The sequence below is a fragment of the Cucurbita pepo genome, chromosome 11 (genome assembly GCF_057944985.1).
Source record: "Cucurbita pepo subsp. pepo isolate OVF chromosome 11, ASM5794498v1, whole genome shotgun sequence".
Taxonomy (NCBI): Eukaryota; Viridiplantae; Streptophyta; class Magnoliopsida; order Cucurbitales; family Cucurbitaceae; genus Cucurbita; species Cucurbita pepo.
Window position 1 is genome coordinate 300,876 of NC_141808.1, and position 22,426 is coordinate 323,301.

Below are 22,426 nucleotides of genomic sequence, written 5' to 3' on the forward strand. Positions count from 1 at the left end.
TTATACTGAAAGTTGTCAATTAGCCCGCAGTCGTCACGTGAGCACAGTGGAACCAAATAATTGGTACATAATATTAAATACCTGACGATGACCTCTGCATAAAACGAAAAGGAAAAGGTTCATATTAGCTGGCCAAATTGGAATGTTTGTCTCGACGCGGATAGGTAGTTTTATAGGGTTGTCGACCAAAAGCAAAGAAATAAACTGTTAGAAATAATATTTCAAGTGGTTGAACATGTTTTTTCACTCAAAAAGTATTTAAACTTCAACTACAATATTGTAATAGCAACTCGAAAAGGGCAAAAAAAAAAAAAAAAAAAAAAAAAAAAAAAAAAAAAACACGCATCGTTTGACAAGGGAAACAGAAAACCATGGTAAATGAGCATATGGTCATATCTAGTAAGAAAATCCGCAGTTCCATGGCCACTGATAATATAAACTCTGAACTATCTTCCCTTATGAGCTTAGTTGCGCCTATTTTATCCACGCCCCACCTACATAACCATCCCACCATCGATGGTGAAAACCTGCAGCAGACAAACAAGCATGGGTGAAATGAAGAGGGAACTCTCACTTTGTAATTGTGTTAAGGAAGGGGATATTAGAGTATATAGCTAGAATTGTTGTTTAAAGGAAGCGAGAAAAAAGGAAATGGAAGTTTCTGGACCTGTCCTGTAATGTAACTAGCAGCAGGGTTAAGTGCCAAGAATTCAACAAGTCCAGCGACTTCTTCAGCTTGGCCATATCTTGCTGAAACAACAGGGAATTGAAAAAAATCTTACTATGAATCAACAAAATCACAGTCAATCAATCAAATATGCGTTCCCCAGACTCACCCAAGGGGATGGTATCCAGGATTTTCTTCTCGATCTCTGGCCCAAGTTTGGCAGTCATGTCAGACGCAATAAACCCAGGAGCAACAGCGTTAACCTGGAACAATATTTCATTATGATGGTTCAGATTGCCCGCTAGCAGTCAGACATAAGAAATCATTCTTATTAAAGAAGTTGGAAATTGCAAACCCACGTTGATGTTTCTGCTGGCATATTCCTTTGCAACGGACTTTGTAAGACCAATCACCCCTGCCTTTGCAGCACTGTAGTTTGCTTGTCCAGCATTTCCAACGAGGCCAACTACTGAAGCTATATTGATTATTCTTCCCTGTATAAAACCTCTCAAAATGAGTAAGACATTTCCTCTCTCCCTTCTCGCAAGGGAGGGTTTGTAATTGGAGAGAAGAAAACATCTACACTTTGGCCAAGATGCACAATGCCAACTCGAAACTAAAATTAATTAGAGAATTGGGAATGTATTTCTTAAAATATTTTGAGTGTCTTAATTAAGTTCTATGGAGGCAATCGTAGCTTTTGCAGTAAATATTTTATAGATATTATAAAGAAAATTGAAAGCGCATTGCATCTGAAGTTACAGAAGAATTAAGCTCAGCTGCCTATTTCTAATTGGAAAATACAAGAGTGATTAGTAAAGGTTACCTTCTTCTTTTTCATCATAACTTTCGATGCTGCCTGCCAAAAAGGAATAAACTCTACATCAAGAACAATACGCTTCAACCACAAACTTGTAGTAAAAGCAAAAGTTTCAATGCAATCATACCTGAGTGCAGAGATAAACACCAGTAAGATTCAGATCAATCACCTCCTGCCATTGAGATGTCTTCATTCTCATCAACAAACCATCACGAGTAATTCCTGATTTCCATGGAAGTATTTGGTAAAAGTAACCAAGTGAATCGGTCAGGAAGCTGGGGAATGTTAAAGAATTTATACAGACCTGCATTGTTGATCAAAATATCAACAGTTCCCCAAGCATCGATTGCCTGTACAAATGACAACCATGCAAGTGAGTACCAGGTAAATGCATAAACTAGTTAAGTCCAAAAGAGAAGTAACTTACTGTCTTAATCATTGAATTCACATCAGCCTCCTTTGACATATCTCCACCAAAAGTAAGAGCCTGCCCACCAAAACCCTCAATCTGCAATTACAAGACAATTTAATCATCATCTTTTCAAAATGAATCAGCAGGTAACCATCGTCAGCAGAAGAAATTGAGCGGCAATATTGCAGGTTTGGGAAATAGGACCCCTGCGCAATTGGATGTCCTAATATTATTCGTCGGCACTTTATTACGTTAGGAATAATAAGCTAAAAAGAACCAATGGCTGTATGATTCAGAAATTAGAATGACCTTGAGGAGTAGCCTAACTAAACTGAAGGCTGGAGTAACATGATTTTAAAAAGAAAAAAATTATACAAAGAAAAAAGAAAAAAAATGCTTGGTCAAATTAAATGATGCCTAGTCATAAAAGAATTGTTTAGCGTAGTGAAATATTGAGCTTTGTGATGGGACTTGCAGAGTAAATAAGTATTAGGGCTTAATCAAATATATAGGTTCACTAATTTGTTAGTAAATAGGTATTGAGGATTGATTAGTAACAAGGTTAATTAATTTGTTATCAAAGAGTTGTCACAAAAAGCTACCGAATTTAACCTTTTGCCCTTTAGTAAAGACAAATTTAGTCGTTCCTAGCCTTCCCATTTAAGAAAGAAAAGAAAAAAAAAAACTGAGAACTTCACAAAACTATTTGGGTTGAACCTTGTTCCAAAATCAATAACTGCAATCATAAGAATTGAATGCAGATCGTCAAACCACTACATAATCTAAGCTTTATAATTGAACCTAAAATTGTAATATGCTTAAGTCATTGATGTAACCAGATTTTCCATCAGTCTAATAACTGGGTGGAAATTTCCAAGTCGCTTCAGCATATTTTTCAGCGTTCTGCTTGATAAACAGTCTCCAGAGGTTCTATCAAGCTTTACAACATTTGCAGAATGGCCAAATGCAATTCGAGAGATGAGAACTGAAATGGGGGAATTACCTCTTTGGAAACTTCCTCAGCCTCCTTTGACGATCTAGCATAATTGACCAGGACCTACAAATTTATGTTTGATTGAAAATTCAGAATTAATATTTCCAACTGATACAACGTCGTAAATAGGAAATACTTCAGCTCATGCAGAAAAAAATATAAAACTCCATAAAGTAATTGGATGCAAGGATGCGATAAGAGAATTTCCATATTGCATCTCTAAAGTGAATGCTAGCAGAAAAACTGCATCGAAGGAAGCAAGGATAATATTTTCAAGACTTATTTATGCAACATTTTTAATCAGAAAAGTAATAGAACTACGTGCCCAAACAGAAAAGAGAGTTACCTTACAACCCGCCTTCCCCAAGCTCAATGCGATGGCTCTTCCAATTCCTCTCGAGGCTCCTGTCACAATAGCCACAGGCGCTTCCACCTGCTGGCCTTCCTTAGTGCTTACTTGTTCTTCAGTAGCAACCTGAGCTTTTATTCCTGCGTGTTCATTATGGAGATAAGATCGCCATTCCACAGGCATTGGCAAGAGTTTCTTAGGGGATTATCTTCCTAAAAGTAAAGGTGGTCTACATCAACGAATACTGATAACAGACAAACTCGAACAATTAAAAGCAGGATGATTAAGAGTTTTGAGACGCGCCAAGCAATGACACTCACTCTCCATGACGAATCATGTAACCACCCTCTCTCGTCTCACTTCTTATCGCTCAAGCAAACACGTATAGAAAAAATCACAATACAATGTAAGGAGTCATACCTGTAGAAGCAAAAGAGCTCTTCGACCTTAGCTGGAGGCCAAAGCAACCTCGAAGCTGATTCGATCCAGCTCCGCCAGAAATCGGAGACCATTGCTGAACAGAACTGGCTCTCCGATCAACGCCGCCTTCAAATTTTCCAACAATTCCAAACTTACTAAAAGAAACAGCGTTCGAACCGGTAATAGCCGCCATGAAAGCTCCGGGAGGTCTCCACACACAGAAAATCGCAGAAGCAGAACGAAAACGCGAAATTGCAGCCAGAAATGAAAGCAGCGAACGGATTCGGTTCTTATGAAGATGAAAGAATGAGTAAGTGAATACCTCGTGTTACGGATTTGGGATCTCCGGAGGCAATGTGTAAGCGATGGAGTGGTGATGAAACCAAAGTGAGAGCAAGTCAGTGGAGGAACTATGCGCAGAAGAACTAGCTTTGGAACAGCTTGAGTTTCGATGGAGGGTAAAAAGTGTAAATTGACGTGGGAATCGCTTAATTACGATAATGCCACTGCAACAACAAATGGTAATTGTGTGATTTTTGCGCGCCGTGTGTCACGGTCATGCCTGTCCAGGGCCTGTTGCCCATGGCCGCATGCCCATGACAAGCCAAACCCTTGTCATGTCTTTTCATTCTAGTGTTTTTACCTTTGTAATTCTAGAGCGTATGACACCTCAAGAAAATCATGTCTAGGCCTGCCAGAACTAAAATGGCCCAGAATGTACTATAGGGGGATATGACTAGTCGTCAACTTCTCCCTACCCAAGGTTATATATGCTAAGCCGTTGTTATCTTTCTCTTGCTTGCTTATATAACGTCTCTTTCTAAAATCTCTCTTTCAAAAATCTCGCTCTCTCCTCGTTTTCTAAAACCTTCTTTTAAAACCGAGGCTAGAGGCTCGACCGTACGTCGCTTGGCCGTAGGCGACGCAAGAACAAATTGGCTTAACTCACTTGTCGCTGGAAAGTGAGTGCCGCACAATCGCTAGTCCGCTGCCTTCGAAAGTGCGATTGTGTCAAGTGGTATCAGAGCCTTGTTAGCTCCGTAACGTCATACAGACTGAAATCATGTCGACGACAAAGTCGACACCCAAAGCACAAGCCGATCGGCTTACGCTAATAGAGGAGGAAATGCTGTTCCTCAAAGAAGTCCCTGACACCCTCCGTTTCTTGGAAACACGGGTGACCGAACTGAGTGAGAAAGTCGTCCAAGTCGACGCAATGGGCAACCGCCTAGATGGGTTGCCAATCGCAGAACTGCTGTTTCGAGTGACCTCGCTCGAAGAAAGAGTTGCTCCTACGAGCAGCCCAAAACCGTCTGATAGTCCGGATAGCTCTGTCGCACACAAAGAGGGACGTGGCGAAGAGTTCGACATACTACAAAACACAATGATGAGTTTGTTCAATGGATTGGCTGATGAATTCAGATCAACAGTCGACGACCTCCAAGAAAGGATGTCCGCCATGAGCACTCGAATTGAAGTTACCATGAAAGCCGTGGAAGGTGTCACGGCTGGACAAACTAGTACAGGATCCAACAAACTAAGGTTCCCAGACCCTAGAGCCTTCAAAGGGAATCGGGACGCCAAAGAGTTGGAGAACTTCATCTTCGACGTCGAACAGTACTTCAAAGCCACAACGGCTTGTACCGACGACAAGAAGGTGACTGTAGCTGCGATGTATCTCGTAGACGACGCCAAACTGTGGTGGCGTACGAAGGTGCAAGACATCGAGGATGGATTGTGCACCATTGACTCATGGGAGGACCTCAAGAGAGAGTTGAGGGAACAATTCCTCCCCGAAAACGCAGGACACATAGCAATGGAGAAAATAGTAGCCCTGAAACACACTGGAAACATACGGGACTACGTCAGACAATTCTCAACCCTGATGCTGGATATCAGGGGTACAGCAGAGAAGGACAAGGTGTTCTTCTTTATAAATGGTCTACAACCGTGGGCCAAAACAAAGATACATGAGAACAGGGTCCAAACCCTAGCTGCCGCAATGGCCTGCGCCGAGAGACTCGTGGACTGTGGGAACGAAGCAGGATCCCAAAGAAGAACGACGCCAGCCCCAAACAATGGGGGCAAACCATACCGACCACCAGGCCATCGAAATGGAAGCCCCAACAGATCGAATGGATGGACAGATAGACCTCCTCAGAACAATCAAGCGGGGACATCTCGAGGGCCTTACCACCAAAAGAACCACCCGACGACGCCTTTGCAATGCATGCTATGTAAAGGCCCCCACAAGGTATCCTACTGTCCTCATCGGGCCTCTCTCACTGCACTCCAAGTGTCCATCCAAGAGAGCAATGAGGCAAGGGTCGAGACTTTGCTAGACAAGAAAGAAGATCACGACAACCCCCGAATGGGCGCACTCAAATTCTTGTCAGCCCTCCAACGGAAAGTCGAACCGAAGGAGATAATAGAGAAAGGGCTTATGTTCGTAGATGCCACCATAAACTCTCGACTGAGCAAGAGCACTCTGATAGACTCTGGAGCAACCCACAACTTCATTGCTGATCAAGAAGCCAGAAGATTGGGACTCACCATAGGAAAGGACCCGGGGAAAATGAAAGCTGTCAACTCCGAGGCCTTGCCTATTGTGGGAGTTTCCAAAGGAGTCCCCTTCAAAATAGGGGATTGGACTGGAGAGCTAGACCTTGTCGTAGTTCGCATGGACGACTTCGATGTGGTACTTGGGATGGAGTTCCTCCTAGAACACAAAGTCATCCCAATGCCATTGGCAAAATGCTTAGTGATCACCGACCGTAACCCCACAGTAATACCTGCAAGCATCAAGCAACCAGGTAATCTTCGGATGATCTCGACCATACAGCTGAAAAGGGGACTCGCACGAGAGGAACCTACCTTCATGGCCATACCACTGATAGAAGAGGCAACCACCGAAGAGACTGTCCCAGAGGAAATCAAGGATGTATTAGACAGCTATACCGACATAATGCCAGAGAGTCTACCACAAACACTACCACCTCGTCGAGGCATTGACCACGAAATCGAACTCCTCCCCGGGGTTAAGCCGCCCGCAAAGAATGCATACCGGATGGCTCCACCCGAGCTAGCCGAATTGAGGAAACAACTAGACGAATTGCTGAAGGCGGGATTCATTCGCCCGGCAAAGGCCCCTTATGGAGCCCCCGTACTATTCCAGAAGAAGAAGGATGGGACGTTGCGCCTGTGCATAGACTATAGAGCCTTAAACAAGGTGACAGTACGCAACAAATATCCTCTGCCGATAATATCTGATTTGTTCGACCAACTTCACGGGGCCAAGTACTTCACGAAATTGGACTTACGATCGGGATATTATCAAGTACGTATTGCCGAAGGGGACGAACCCAAGACGACGTGCGTAACAAGATATGGGGCCTTCGAATTCCTAGTAATGCCCTTTGGCTTGACAAACGCCCCAGCTACGTTCTGCACGTTGATGAACCAGGTTTTCTACGAATACCTGGATCAATTCGTCATAGTATACCTCGACGACATTGTTGTTTACAGCACAACCCTCGAGGAACACAAAGTGCACTTGAAGTTAGTGTTTGACAAGCTCCGGCAGAACCAGCTGTATGTGAAGAAGGAGAAATGTGCATTCGCACAAACATGCATCCACTTCCTTGGACATGTCGTCAGATGTGGACAAATCAGTATGGATAGCGACAAGATAAAAGCTATCCAAGAATGGAAGGTTCCTACTTCCGTATCTGAGTTGAGGTTCTTCTTAGGACTAGCCAACTACTATAGGCGGTTCGTCGAAGGGTTTTCACGACGAGCCGCCCCATTGACAGAGCTGTTGAAGAAAGACCACCCTTGGTCGTGGTCGAATGATTGTCAAATGGCCTTTGAAAATCTGAAAACAACCATGACGAGGGGTCCTGTCCTCGGGTTGGTTGACGTCACAAAGCCATTTGAAGTGGAAACCGATGCTTCCGACTTTGCTCTCGGTGGGGTCCTTATTCAAGAAGGCCACCCCATCGCTTACGAAAGTCGAAAGCTCAACGATGCCGAACGAAGATACACTGTCTCCGAGAAAGAAATGCTGGCTGTAGTCCATTGCCTTCGAGTCTGGAGACAGTACCTCTTAGGATCGCAGTTCGTAGTGAAGACGGATAACAGCGCCACTTGCCACTTCTTCGATCAACCAAAATTAACAGCAAAACAAGCCCGGTGGCAGGAGTCGTTGGCTGAATTCGACTTCAAGTTCGAACACAAAGCGGGAAAGAGTAATCAAGCAGCCGACGCGCTGAGTCGGAAGGGCGAACATGCGGCCCTGTGCATGTTAGCCCATATTCATTCAAGTAAGATCGATGGATCGATGCGCGACATCATCAAGGAACATTTACACAAAGACCCATCGGCCAAAGCCGTTGTCGAACTAGCTAAGGCTGGAAAGACACGGCAGTTTTGGGTTGAGGGAGACCTCCTGATAACCAAAGGAAACAGATTGTACGTCCCAAGAACGGGAGAACTGAGGAAGAAGCTCATTCAAGAATGTCACGACACCTTATGGGCCGGACACCCGGGATGGCAAAGAACATACGCCCTAATAAAGAAGGGGTACTTCTGGCCAAACATGCGAGACGACATCATGCAATACACCAAGACGTGCCTCATCTGCCAACAGGATAAGGTCGAGAAAGCCAAAGTCTCTGGACTCTTGGAACCTCTACCTGTGCCAACACGACCCTGGGAAAGTGTATCTCTGGACTTCATAACACACCTCCCAAAAGTCGGGGAATATGACGCCATCTTGGTTATTGTGGACCGATTCTCAAAATATGCGACGTTCATCCCCACTCCCAAATTATGTTCGGCGGAACTCACAGCCCAACTGTTTTTCAAACACGTTGTAAAGTTATGGGGCATTCCGTCGAGCATCATCAGTGACAGGGATGGCAGATTTATTGGGACATTCTGGACTGAGTTATTCGCTTTCTTGGGAACAACCTTGAACATCTCCTCGAGTTATCACCCTCAAACCGATGGACAGACAGAACGGTTCAACTGCTTGCTCGAAGAATACTTACGTCACTTCGTCGACGCTCGCCAAAAGAACTGGATACAATTGTTAGATGTCGCCCAATTTTGCTTCAATTGTCAAACAAGCTCGTCTACGGGGAAGAGTCCCTTTGAAATTGTAAGTGGACGACAACCGGCCTTACCCCATATTATTGATCATCCTTATGCAGGAAAAAACCCTCAAGCTCACAAATTTACAAGAGAATGGAAGCAGACGACAGATATAGCCCGAGCATATTTAGAGAAGGCTTCCAAGCATATGAAGAAATGGGCGGACAAGAAGCGTCGCCCCCTTCATTTCCGTGCAGGAGATCAAGTCCTTATCAAGCTGAGACCAGAACAGATCAGATTTCGTAGCCGAAAGGACCAGAGATTAGTTCGTAAATACGAAGGCCCGGTTGAAGTCCTCAAAAAGATTGGGGCTACCTCCTACCGAGTTGCACTCCCCGCATGGATGAAAATTCACCCCGTCATTCATGTGAGCAACTTGAAGCCCTATCACCCTGATCCAGACGACGACCATCGAAATACAACCACAAGACCGAGCATCGATCTGAAACAAAAAGAGACAAAGGAAGTGGAAGAGATCCTAGCCGACAGGGTTAGGAAGATAGGAAGACCTGTACGGACGATTCGTGAATTCCTTGTCAAATGGAAGAATCTCCCTACAGAGGAAACAAGCTGGGAACGCGCCGAAGATCTGAACTCCGCCGCCACCCACATCGCAAGGTATGAAAGTAGTCGGTTGACGGGGACGTCAACCAATTAGGTGGGGGAGGATGTCACGGTCATGCCTGTCCAGGGCCTGTTGCCCATGGCCGCATGCCCATGACAAGCCAAACCCTTGTCATGTCTTTTCATTCTAGTGTTTTTCCCTTTGTAATTCTAGAGCGTATGACACCTCAAGAAAATCATGTCTAGGCCTGCCAGAACTAAAATGGCCCAGAATGTACTATAGGGGATATGACTAGTCGTCAACTTCTCCCTACCCAAGGTTATATATGCTAAGCCGTTGTTATCTTTCTCTTGCTTGCTTATATAACGTCTCTTTCTAAAATCTCTCTTTCAAAAATCTCGCTCTCTCCTCGTTTTCTAAAACCTTCTTTTAAAACCGAGGCTAGAGGCTCGACCGTACGTCGCTTGGCCGTAGGCGACGCAAGAACAAATTGGCTTAACTCACTTGTCGCTGGAAAGTGAGTGCCGCACAATCGCTAGTCCGCTGCCTTCGAAAGTGCGATTGTGTCACCGTGCACTTCGGAACGTGAAAGTGCTCTCCACCAACCCCCAACCATTATCCAACCTAAACCGAACCATTTTCCCTAATTTGCTTTTCTAAGTGGAACTATTTTTTTCTCCAAAATAAATAAATAATATATATATATATATATATATAAGAATACAAATGTACCTTTTTTTTTTTCAATTTGGTTGAGGATTAAAAATATATAATTTAATTCAAAATACGTAAAATTATACAAATGTTTATTTAATTTTCGTAACTCTTCTTGTTAAAATTGTTTCCACTACTTAAATAACCTATCCAATAATTTTTCCGTCTGACAATTGTAACCATTCGATTAAATTAAATTCCTGAAACTGAATTCCATATAAACCGCATTCGTAAATGAATAATTTAGTTTATAACAATTTGTGAAAAATAACATAAAAAATATAACTTTTATGATTACTACAGATTTAGTTCCTATTAAGTTTACAGATAAACATCTAAATAAATAAGAAATATCATTAAATCTTAACAATATTTGTCATACCAGTAACTAAAATGTTATGTAAAGTTAAAAGATTAAATTGTCACAAAATTAAAAGTACTTTCACAAGAGTTAAAAAGTATTTTTTTAATCCCCAAAGAGAACCTTACTTTTCATCTTCATAATTTGGCTATACTGAAAGAATTAAAAGGCCCTAAGACAGAGAGACCGCAGAACAAAGTTAAAAGTAAATAAAATTGTTTTAAGAAGGGTAAATATAAACTTGATTTTAAAAAAGATATAAAATAAGGTCACAAAATCTCATGAATTAAGATGGAAATCGATATTCCCAAGAACATTGAAGAATCTGTACCATTCTTCTTCTTCTTCTTCTTCTTTTCCTTTTTTGAAGTCTACATAAAGGAAAGAACAGAACAGGAGCGTAAGATCTTCATTGAAGAGGGCTTTTTCACTTGTTAAGAACCTTTTGTGCTGGTTTCTTGGAGTTGTTCTTCCGGCGTATCTTCACTAAAGCTCTGTCCAATTCCTACACACAAGGAAGGGAGTAAGACATTAGTTAAGGGAGTTCGATCTTACTCTTGTTTGGTTCAGGTTCTTCAGTCAAATTTTTTTGCAGTAATCAGCAAAATGCTTCCAAAAAAAGGTACAATATCCCTGGTCCTGGTCTCCCACAAACTTATAGGAACGAAGTTCAGAGAATGTTTAGAAGTGATTTTAAGATGATTAAAATCACTTTTGCCATCTTAAACATCTCTCAAACACGTCCTTAACCATTCGTTTGTTCTTACATTTTCAAAAGAAATTTTCACACATCACTTTAATGTTTAGTCTTACTTAACTCGATTCTAAATTGTGAGGGTCTGTTTGTAAATTCCTACTATTCTCTTTCTGGGTAAAAAAAAACCGAGCTTTCATCGAGTAAGGAGCGAAATCCTTATGATAACTCCGCCTAGTCTAGTACTAAGATCAAATAAACTCTTACTGTCACTGAATCTGCAACCTTGATCTCCCTATTCTCATAATGCTATTTTGATTTAGCCCAAGCCACAGCCGGGGCTCAAATAAACTAAAGAGAGGAGATCCAGCCAAGACCATCCTCAAATGGTAAAAATACTTTTAAAAACATTTTTTAAAAAGGTTTCAACATTCAATCTTCGAATTTTCTTAATTAATATTGTAAGTTTTTACACTTTTTATTCAAATATATTATTTTGAAACTTTTCACATTCAAGCATGATTCAGCACTTCATCACAAACGTAGCTAAAATGTAGACTACCAACCACAATCTTGTCTGTGCCTCTAAAACGAAATTACCAGGGTACATTCATCCCCTCTAAGTGAGCCTATCTACCCATTCAACCACCTATCTGAGGCTTGAAATGCAGATATACCACAAGAAAGGATATCTCATGTTCCTTAGATTTTAACTTCTAAATAGAAGAAGGGTGAAAAGAAGCGCAAAAAAAAAAATGACGTTCTTCCCCTCTGTTTTTCTATAAAGGGTAAAAGCAACAAGAATCACCTGAGAAGAATCATCTTGCGGTGTATCAGCGGACCAAAGGCTCTCCAGATTGTAATAAGTTCTGGCATTCTCATCAAGGGCGTGAACAACTACTTTACCTGAAAGAAATTATTGTTGATAAAAAAAAAAAAAATTAAGTACGACCAATGTGAGGCATGGAGACTTGAACCTGTGATCTCACTTATCATTAAGCTAAGCTCATGTTGGCTACTACAAGATAGATGATAAGCGCAATTAGGAGAAAACATTAAGAACTATTCAAAAGACATAGCATGCATATAGATGAATAAATTATTAAGACAAGCCTAAGGCAAAAGAAAAATCATCGAATATTACAATAATTTTCATTTGCATTATCATTTCTAGAAAAGCTTGTGGACGAATGACTAGTTTGACGAACAATAACTAATTTGAGACGTTGTATCATAGTATAAACTCTGTTGCAATGCCGCGTAGAGAGAGCTAAGATGCAGAAGAATCGACACTCAAAAACGTGTGGATCGAATTAGTTCGTAGAATTTTGTTTACGAGTATGCTAGAAAAATAGTGACAGTTGGTTTATCTGCAAGAAAATTTTCTACAGAGTTCAAGAATAAGAATAAGAACATGTATGATAGTCGTTAAAGAGAGTAGCACGGACCAGAGTCGATGACAATCCACTTTCCGTCCTCTTGCCCTTCCACACTGGGGAGTACTAACTGTCTAGCACCTTTCTGCTTTTGCTTGACCTGTCGATTCAAACAAAACGTGATCACGTATTAAGCCACAATAATCAGAAACATCTCTTCTTCGAATTCATCTGCTCGGGAATCTAATTGGAACATCCGAACAATAAAACCAGAAAGAAATGTAGAAGAAGAAACATACCTTGTAAATTAGGGCTTGAGCAATGTTCTTAACATGCCAGGTAGACCTACCAGTGGCGAACACCATGTAATCAGCCCAATCACAGTCTTTACGGACTGGTATCACTCTCACATCGTCTGCCTTCACGTTATTCAGAATCGTCTCAACCTCCTGAAGATCGAGTAAACCTTCTTTGATAGAGCTAGCTGTGGAGGAAGATAGAGTATGGTTGCGAACAGAAACTCCTCTATTCCATAGTTGCAGATAACGAATCGTGGAAGAGATAGCAGATGAAGATCGAATTCTTTGCGCCCCCAACATGTGAGCTCTCCGTTGCGGTGAATCCCGGTACCCGCCGTGAAATTAAGTTCTCAGCTTGCGCGCCAGCCGTCGTCTTCGAAATGAAAGCCGAAAATTTCCGACTAGAGCAACGAGTTTATTGCTTGGTCTGTGGGCCAGCCCAACTTGCAGTGCTGGGCTATTTTCAATGGCCTCTTTTAACTTCTTTTTTTTTTATAGCTTTTTTAATGTCTCAATTTTCAATATTTGTAAAATAAGTAAAATAAATAAATAAATAAACTTTCGATTTTTTAACTTCAAAAAATACATGATACTCTGTCTAATATACTATTTTGACCTGTTTAAAATTTTAAAAATAATATTATATTATATACAAAATTAAACTATATTCGTTAGTTGCATAGGATTAAAATTATTAATTATTTTTGTAGTCTATTATCCATAGATTAATTTATATTTTTAATATTTACCTTTACTATTTTCTTGAGAGAAAAAAAGTGGTCGATTTAATTAATTGTTTTTTTTTTTAAATAGTTAAAAGGTTTTGTCCTTTTTATTAATACAAATAATACAAATATATGGTACATCCATTTGGTGGGATAACCCAATTTATTATTAAAAAAAAATACAAAATTGAATTGATCATTTAATTATGGGAAGTATAAAAGATATCAATGTAAATAATATCAACTTTATTGTATTATGAAATGTTCGTCAATCATGCTCCACTTGTACTAATCATTGATGTCGCTCTAAATTATTGATTAACCATTATTTTATAGACACAATTATCCAACCAAACATATAATTTAATTAAATATATACACTAAAAACTATACAACAATATTTATGTTCACCATTTTCTTGTTTTAAATAAATAATAATAGACTCAATTATAATTACTTCAGTAAAAATTAAATGCATTCCATAATTGATTGGAGGATCCGATGGAAAATCTACTTTTTGTACTTTTAACCTCAGCTTTTTACCTAATCCCACAAAATGCACGCTGATGCACTGACTCTCAAGAGGCCAGTGTCAACGGGCAGAAACGGGCCACACGTGTGAACGGAAAAAGGCGGGGGATATGTCGCGTTCCGTTGCCCGAGGGGTCATTGTAAAACCTTTTTTTTTTTTTTTTTTCCTTTTTTCTATACGGGTTTTTAAAATATAAAATAATATTTATTAATAGATAAAATTCGTCACATTTGAGGTTGTAGAGTGGCCGTCGTTGTTTCTGTACCCAATTGTTTGAACTGTCTTTTCATTGCATTTATGACGTCTTAACTCTCCACTTCCAGTAGGTATTTTCCCAATTTTCTTTGTTTTTTTTTTCTCTCCTCTCTTTAAACTTTTGTTGTAAATAAATAAATTTTTATTAAAGAAAGTTACATAAAATCAAATAATTATTTTACAATAAATTATAAGCTAAATATTAATATTAAGTCATATAATTAATTCGCACAAAATTAACATGAAGGTACCATTTTATAATTGTCCCATCCACCAACAACATATCATTGCTGCACATTCATTTGGTACAATGTGAAATGAACGATATTATTTGAATATTGTAAATTGGTATAGTAGGGGAGGAGAATAAAACAAAACAATAAAATAAAATTTATATAAATCCTTTAAATACATGAAAAATGAAATAAAATAATTAAAAAAATTGGGAAAAAAACGTCAAACGAGCATTAAAATATACTTATGTGATGTTAGATGGGAAAGCAACAGTTCGATGATGATTGCAATCAAAATCTTTACTGCAAGTCTCGAGTGAGCACCTACCAATTAAAATGACATCATTTTGCACTTATATATATAATTATTTCTATTTGTTGCAATTTTTAATTCGATTTAATTAGTTTTAAATTTTTTATTTACAACTAACAGATTCGTTGTTTATCCTAATATAGTTGCTAGGTTGACCCATATTAGTTCCTTAATCCCTTTCCAAACCCCACTTCCCCAACCTTCAAATAAAATAAAGTTAAAGCTGCCCTTGGTTATATATATATATAATATATATATATATATATATATTTATTGTTTATGCGGTTGATGAAACATATTATTGATAACTAACGACTAAAGTATTTTTTTTTATATAAAAGAAATTAATATTGAATCTAAACTTCCACATATATTATAATATTTTAAATTGAAAGAATTAAAAAAATAAGGTAACGATTATTACCTTTTGTTTGAATTAATTACTTTTTAAAGTTAGAAATGATATAATTAAATTATTGTAAAATGAAGAAATCCAAAAGAACGAATAGTACAGTTATGGTTTAGTGCATCATTTTCATTTGGTTGAATTTCGGAAATTACAATATTAACCTTAAATTTTTTTTTTTTTAAATACAATGTCAGCCATAATTTCAATAATTATTGAAAAATGTAAGGCGGGTATATATTATTTAATTATTTATATTTGAAAAACGAGATTTTCTATTTTGTAATTATAAAATACAATAATTTGATATGAAAAGCCACGAATAAATCATGTCATTTCATAAGGTGGCTGGAAAAAAAAATAATTTTTTTATAAAGTGGAGATGGATTGAAATTAAAGCCTTGCTGCCAATTATAAAGTGCAACGGAATTATTACTTTCCAAGGTGGAAATAAAATATAAAGGGAAACTAAACCCCCACCGCCCAGTGATTTATGTAAAAAATGGTGAACATATATTTTTTGGTAAATTATTATTATTCAGATAAAATAAAGTTGAAAGGACCGGTAATTATTTTTAGGTGTAGCAATTATATATACATATATTTGTGTAGAATAAAAATGTTAATAGAGATAATTTCATATGGATAAATTGCAAAAGCAAAACTATATTATATAAAATTTATTTGAATGTATTATCTATAATTGTTAGGGGGGGGGGGGGGGGGGGGGGGATGTTGGAAATCTAGAACGAGTGGCATTATCGTAAAAATGGAGAATTCGGGAAAAAAGACGAAGTAAGGGGGAGAAAAAGAAAAGAAAAGAAAAGAAAAAAAAAAAAAAAAAAAAAAAAAAAGAAAATGTCGCAGCAGCAAAAAGAGGAACTGAGGAAGCGAAAGGAAAACGAAAGCTTGCAGCCGGGGAAAGAAGCTAATCTAAACGAGATTACAGAGGTTAGTTACTTGCCATAGTTTTCACTCTCTACTCTCTTCAGTTATTTTCGTAGTTCCTGAGAGAATGTTGTAAATTTGTTTTAAGCATCGTTGATTCATGGCCGATCTCTATCTTCTCCGATCTATATCGTCACCAACGCTGTAGATCTGGGCGTCGACAGTCCGTATATTTACCAATTGCCTTCTCAGCTTCACAGGGCTGATTTTGAGATCTTAAACTCAGCTAGCTGCCTACTTCACTATCTTCATGTACTTTTTAACCTGGAGAAATTCAGTAAGTCGTCCACTTCCGGTTTCTATTTCAGACGAAGAATTATGGCTTATAATCCTAACTTCATTTGATTTTTGTTGGGTATAGAGGGTGGATTTTGAGTAACTAGTGCTTTATACTTTGCTGCTGTTAATGCCGGGATCTTTTTATCGAGACTAGGGTTTAAAGGTCGCATTACATGGCAAGGATCTGAAATTGTTGGCTTATCAACTGGGCTTTGAATTCCGATACTCGGATGTTTTGTGTTTTGTGTTAATTTTTGACCTCCACGCATTTTTTAATGTATGCATTCGAGCATTTGTCCGGGAAGATTTGGTCTCTGTTTGACTTGGACGGTCCGGGTGGAATTAAGTTAATTACGTGTATTTAAGACGATGGGTATTCGTTGCTTGTTTGGATGGAACATTTAATCGGCTAACAATAAACACGTTTTCCTTGACTGCGCAGGAAATATCATATGTTGCTGATTTAGGTAATTGATTGTCGTTCTTTGAGCCATGTGGATAAGTTGAAGTAACAAGGTTAGGCTGCTGTTGGGTGGATTATCATGCCTCCTTCTCCAGCATTGCGGAGCTCTCCTGGTAGTGAGCCCAGAGGCAGCAATCATAAGCGAGGCCACAGCTTTGAGAGTGGTGCGCGCATAAGAGAGAAAGATGACGATCTGGCTTTGTTCAATGAAATGCAGACTCGAGAAAGAGATGATTTCCTGCTTCAGTCCGCGGAGGACTTCGAGGACTCATTTTGTAATTACAGGCTAAATTTTATTATTTAAGCATTTTGTTCTGCCAAATGTTTGGCTTTCAATCGTGCACCCTTCATAAACTATTCAATTGTTTCTGCAGCTACAAAATTGAGGCACTTTCCAGATTTGAAGCTTGGTATCTCGGTTCCTGTTCGTGGAGAGAATAGTGACATGCTTATTAACGCAGAAACGGATAAAAACGACTATGACTGGTTAGTGGCCTTATTCCTGTTTCTGGCTATAATTTTAAGACCCCTTGTATGTCTATATGTTTGGTCCATATAAATTCTTACTAATTTATTTCTGTGGCGGATTACCCATTTACTTTTTGCCAAACTTGCTTGTAAGAATTTTTTGATGGTTGAAAGAGTACTCATTTAACGGTAGACTGTTGCTACTTATTTATCATATTGTTGTTTGAAGCTAAAGGGATCGATTCCTTGTTCTCACAAATTATTCTGTATTATAAATTTCAAGGTTGTTAACACCTCCCGACACCCCCCTGTTCCCCTCATTGGACGATGAGCCACCTCCAGTTACTATTGCAAGCAGGGGGCGACCTCGTAGCCAACCCATTTCCATATCAAGATCATCCACGGTATGTGTGATTAAACTGTTTGTATGGTATATAATTGTGTCGTGATCATGTTGGATCCAGTCTCTAGACGGTGTTTTTACAAGTGAGCTATTTGATGTTCTGTACTTCCTTTGTTGAAACACTGAAGCGTATTGTTTTTATAGATGGAAAAAAGTCACAGAAGCAGTACGAGTAGGGGTAGTCCAAGTCCTAATCGTTTAAGCCCATCTCCCAGGTCAGCAAACAGTGTGCCTCAATTGCGAGGAAGGCAACTGTCAGCCCCACATTCCAGCCCAACTCCGAGTCTACGTCATGCTACACCATCCAGAAGATCAACTACCCCTACAAGAAGATCTTCACCTCCTCCAAGTATGCCATCAACATCTGTGCCAAGGTCTTCCACCCCAACACCTAGGAGGTTGAGCACGGGGTCCAGTGGAGCAGCTGTTATATCTGGGACAAGGGGAACTTCACCCGTAAAGTCAGTCAGAGGAAATTCTGCCTCTCCTAAAATAAGAGCATGGCAAACCAATATTCCTGGTTTTTCTTCTGAACCTCCCCCTAACCTCAGAACATCTCTGGCTGATCGGCCAGCATCATATGTTAGAGGATCCTCACCAGCTTCCCGAAACAGTAGGGACCTTGCACACAAATATGGCAGGCAATCAATGTCTCCAACTGCTTCTAGGAGCATCACCTCACCTCATAGTCACGATCGAGATCATTATAGCTCTTACAGCAGAGGTTCTATTGCCTCATCTGGTGATGACGATTTAGACTCCTTGCAGTCAATTCCTATTAGCACTTTAGATAATTCATTGTCAAAAGGAGGGATTTCACTTTCAAATAACAAAGCTCTGGCCCTCTCCAAGAAACACAGAATTGTTTCTTCTAGTTCTGCTCCTAAAAGATCTCTCGATTCCACGATTCGGCAGTTGGTATGCATTTTATTTTTTTAGTTTCTGAATCGTATAGTTTCTTATGCCTGGAACTCACATTTTGGTATAAATTAGCTGTAAATTTGTTTTCATTTTCTCGGATTAATTTTTACATTCACGTGATGTACTCTACTCTTATTGGGTGGGACTATTTTAATAGTAATATTTGAAATTTGGCATGGTTATCGTATCAACAGTTTTAGAAACTGAAAAAATACATTGAACTTCTTTATTAAGTGTGAAAATTTGCTGCAAGTACAGTTGATTGTTTGTTTATGGTGCTATTCCCCAAGTAAGTTAATGTTAGTAAACAGTTAAGAAAGATTTGGATTTGGAAGAAAATAAAAGGATATTTCAACTTCAATTTCAATCTGCATTGACTTGCCAAATTATCCCAGATCTTTTTGTGCTTTTATAGTTCACTGGAGTTCACATGTCATTTAATGGTACTGATGCACTTGGTTTTTCTTCAGGATCGAAAAAGCCCGAATATGTTTAGGCCACTTTTATCAAGTGTCCCCAGCACCACTTTTTACACGGGCAAGGCAAGTTCTGCCCACCGTCTGATTTCTAGGAACTCCTCGGTCACAACCAGCAGTAATGCAAGTTCTGATCACGGTACTTGTATTGCACTTGATACAGAAGGGAGTGACCACAACCAGAATGATACGACCAATGAATGTGAGAAAATCCCGTATCATGACAGTCACGAAGAAATATTCGCCTTCGATAAGATGGACATTGTTGATGAAGATCCCATTCATGTTATTAAGTCACTTGATAGTGGCTGTGGCCCTGCACTCGGCTGTGATCCAGTTGTCACCGGAGATAGCAGTTACGAAGCTGTTATCCCAGATATAATTTCCACTTCTGACTCTTCTCATGTCCAGGGGGGTGATTTTTCAGAGGTTGTTTGCCTTGAAGATACTTTTGTGTGTTCCAGATGTGGTTGCAGGTATCGTGTTATTGACTCAGAGGAAAATACTCTTAATTGTTGTCCAGAATGTAGCAGGGAAGAGAAAGATATTGGCATGGCCATTTCGAATAATACGACTTCAGTTACTGAAAGCTTGTCTGGGTTGTCTTCAGTAAAATATGAAGCAGATAAGCCATTCAATAGGGTGGATTCCCTGGTGATTTCTCCCGACTCTTCCCTAGCCACTGATTTTGGTGAATCTAGGATGTCTATGTCCGTGGGCAATATTGAGCAGGATCAAGCATCTTATCCTGAACAAGGCCCAAGTTACCTGGAAGAAAACTTCCCCTCAGAAACACCAGTGGAGGAAAGTCAGCATAGCCTTACCAACCATTTGGAGATGGGCCAATTAGCTGTTAATGGGAGCCAGCCCAACACTGAATCTGGATGTCAGCAACCTCTTCAGCACAACGACTATCAAACTTTGAGATTTGATTCATCAGAAGGTGCAGGCATTTCTATATTGTTAAAGAGGTCAAGCAGCAGTAAGGGCCCTGTTGTCCAAGGAAGAACTTTTACTGCAAGTACTATATCTTATGATGATCTATCTTTTGCAAGGGATAGCATGAGCAGTTTGAGAAGCTCTATTGGACACAGCAGTTTCTCTGCATCATCGTCAGCTGATTTTAGCTCATCCAGACAGATTGAAGGGCGAATGCAACGACAGCTAAGTTCAAGGAAAGGGGACTTGGAGAACAAAAAATGTGAAGTTAGCGTGAAATCTCATTGCTCTGAGGTAGCTTCTACTGGAACACCTGCCAATGCCCATCCTATATCAAGCTTTGAAACTTGTAAGCAAGAGGAAAATGTGGATTTTTATGTGGCCACTTTAGAGTGCTTTTCAAGCCAGGGAACTACCATGTCTTCTCAGAAACCTGAATTAGCTTCCGAAAATGCCGAGTCAGATGATGCCTCTTCAATTGTGGCAGCTGCTGTAGAGGAGGATAAACTTGAATGCGACAAATGTAGGAGACTGGACAATTGTACCTCAGGATCGTCGAGGTATGCCCTCAGCATCATTCTGATTTTTTTTTTTTTTTTTTTTTTGGAGCCATTATTTCCAAAATGGTTTATTTTGCTTCGTATGTCAACAGGGAAGACACATCAGGTGGTAGGAGTGTCTCAGATAAGGACGCATCAGTTACAACTTTCGACTTTTCCAGATTGGAGGGACACAACATACTGGATGGTGATGTGTTTGAAGACGAACATACAGAGCTACCCACTCATCCAATGACAACAATATCAGAAACAGAAGCAGCACAAATAGCTGAGGTGATAGGTCCAGGTTCACAGAATGATTTATCAATAATACCAAGCATTCCCCTGGAGGAATCTGCAGTTCCTAGCGGGCCCGACCAAGATCTAGCACCATCTGTTATTAATACTGAAAAATCTGATGGCATCCTCGGTATGAAAGTTTCTTAGATGGTGAAGTATATGTTATTCTTTCAATTCTCTCTCCTCGCATCGCTTATAAGTTCCTAAATTTCTTTAATACTGCGATCTTGAAATTATTTGAGACAATCCTGGTTTTTAATCATGTCCTCATCTAAAATTACTTTGAACCTGCTTTTGTTGAATTTTCAAGCTCTCCATTCCCTGACAACTTTCTGTTTGGCAGAAGGATCGACAGTAATTGTTGATTATCAGGGCAGAACAAAGGTGGGAAGAAGCTTGACACTGGAAGAGGCAACAGATACAATACTTTTCTGTAGCTCCATTGTTCATGATCTAGCCTACTCAGCTGCTACCATAGCAATCGAAAAGGAAAAGGAAAAGGAAAATGAGGTTACATTGGAAGCCTCACGACCCATGGTTACCATTTTGGGGAAATCTTACCCTAACAGAGGTGATCTGCGCCATAGAACAGGCGGCAAACGGGTTATGAAATCACAAAAACCCAGACAGCGGCGTGTCGAAATGAGTACAAAGCCCCCTATTGCTAAGACGGAAAATGACGAGAACACTGACGAGTCCACCATTCAAAACGTAGGTCTTCCTAACCAAGTGGACAGCACCAAACCTCCGAAGTTGGAATCCAAATGCAACTGCAGTATAATGTGATTTTAATGAGTAGCGCCCATGCTTGTCCATCCTTCCCATCTTCTTCCTCAGACAACCAGAGCTCACTACCACACATATTTAACCAAAAGACCTTGTTCCACGGGGCTAGTCTGGATAATTCTCACTTGGTTTCAATCAAAATCCAGTTTAATGTATAATAAATGCCACGAGGTGTTGGTGACGTAAATGTAAAGTTCTTTTTTTTTTCTTCCTCTTGTTTTCTGATTGTTGTTTAGGGCTGATATTTACTTGAGAGAGGCCGTAGGGATTTCATTTCTTCAGTGATAGTTTGCTCCAGTTGCCACATTCTTGTTGATTATTCTTATTTGATTCAAGTGCTCCGAAGCAGTGTTAAATATAAAGCCTCTCATTCATATTCATTTCCATATTGTAAAGTATAACTAACTCTATTCAAAAGTTACCTCTGATTTGGCTTGTTCTGTTCATCTCAATCTCATTTTTTACTACTAATTGATGCCACAAAATATAACTCAATTCTCTGATGCTAACATTCGTTTCTCTCTCTGTCTTTCTAATCTTTTCAGGTTTCAATCATTGACAGAAGTTTTGTAGAATTGAAAGATATTTGACTCGGTCAAGCTGCTTGCTGGTGCG

General features: G+C 39.6%; 3 protein-coding genes across 6 annotated transcripts; 1 reads left to right on the forward strand and 2 right to left on the reverse strand.

Moving 5' to 3' along the window:
- Nucleotides 1-196: 196 nt before the first annotated feature.
- Nucleotides 197-4,061, reverse strand: LOC111805235 (3-oxoacyl-[acyl-carrier-protein] reductase 4). Its single transcript, XM_023690204.2, has 11 exons — nt 3,663-4,061; nt 3,240-3,382; nt 2,903-2,956; nt 1,915-1,995; nt 1,792-1,837; nt 1,615-1,709; nt 1,494-1,526; nt 1,027-1,161; nt 837-930; nt 668-750; nt 197-527 (listed from the first exon to the last, which is right to left on the reverse strand). The coding sequence occupies exons 1-11, from the start codon at nt 3,853-3,855 to the stop codon at nt 495-497; spliced, it is 990 nt and encodes a 329-aa protein (XP_023545972.1). The 5' UTR covers nt 3,856-4,061; the 3' UTR covers nt 197-494.
- A 6,591-nt stretch (nt 4,062-10,652) lies between these two features.
- LOC111805236 (Lojap-related protein) lies at nt 10,653-13,223 on the reverse strand. Its single transcript, XM_023690207.2, has 4 exons — nt 12,826-13,223; nt 12,599-12,686; nt 11,959-12,056; nt 10,653-10,961 (listed from the first exon to the last, which is right to left on the reverse strand). The coding sequence occupies exons 1-4, from the start codon at nt 13,123-13,125 to the stop codon at nt 10,884-10,886; spliced, it is 564 nt and encodes a 187-aa protein (XP_023545975.1). The 5' UTR covers nt 13,126-13,223; the 3' UTR covers nt 10,653-10,883.
- Nucleotides 13,224-16,085: 2,862 nt separating this feature from the next.
- On the forward strand, nt 16,086-22,191 carry LOC111805237 (RUN/FYVE domain protein). Of its 4 annotated transcripts, none has more exons than XM_023690208.2 (9): nt 16,088-16,240; nt 16,326-16,514; nt 16,959-17,254; nt 17,354-17,465; nt 17,731-17,851; nt 17,995-18,768; nt 19,242-20,746; nt 20,839-21,155; nt 21,369-22,191. In XM_023690208.2, the coding sequence occupies exons 3-9, from the start codon at nt 17,059-17,061 to the stop codon at nt 21,809-21,811; spliced, it is 3,468 nt and encodes a 1,155-aa protein (XP_023545976.2). In that variant the 5' UTR covers nt 16,088-16,240; nt 16,326-16,514; nt 16,959-17,058; the 3' UTR covers nt 21,812-22,191. The 4 variants fall into 4 exon arrangements, with proteins under 4 accessions (XP_023545978.2, XP_023545976.2, XP_023545977.2 ...); XM_023690209.2 differs by having other exon boundaries at nt 16,111-16,240; nt 16,430-16,514; XM_023690210.2 differs by lacking the exon at nt 16,326-16,514 and having other exon boundaries at nt 16,086-16,240.
- Nucleotides 22,192-22,426: the final 235 nt, after the last annotated feature.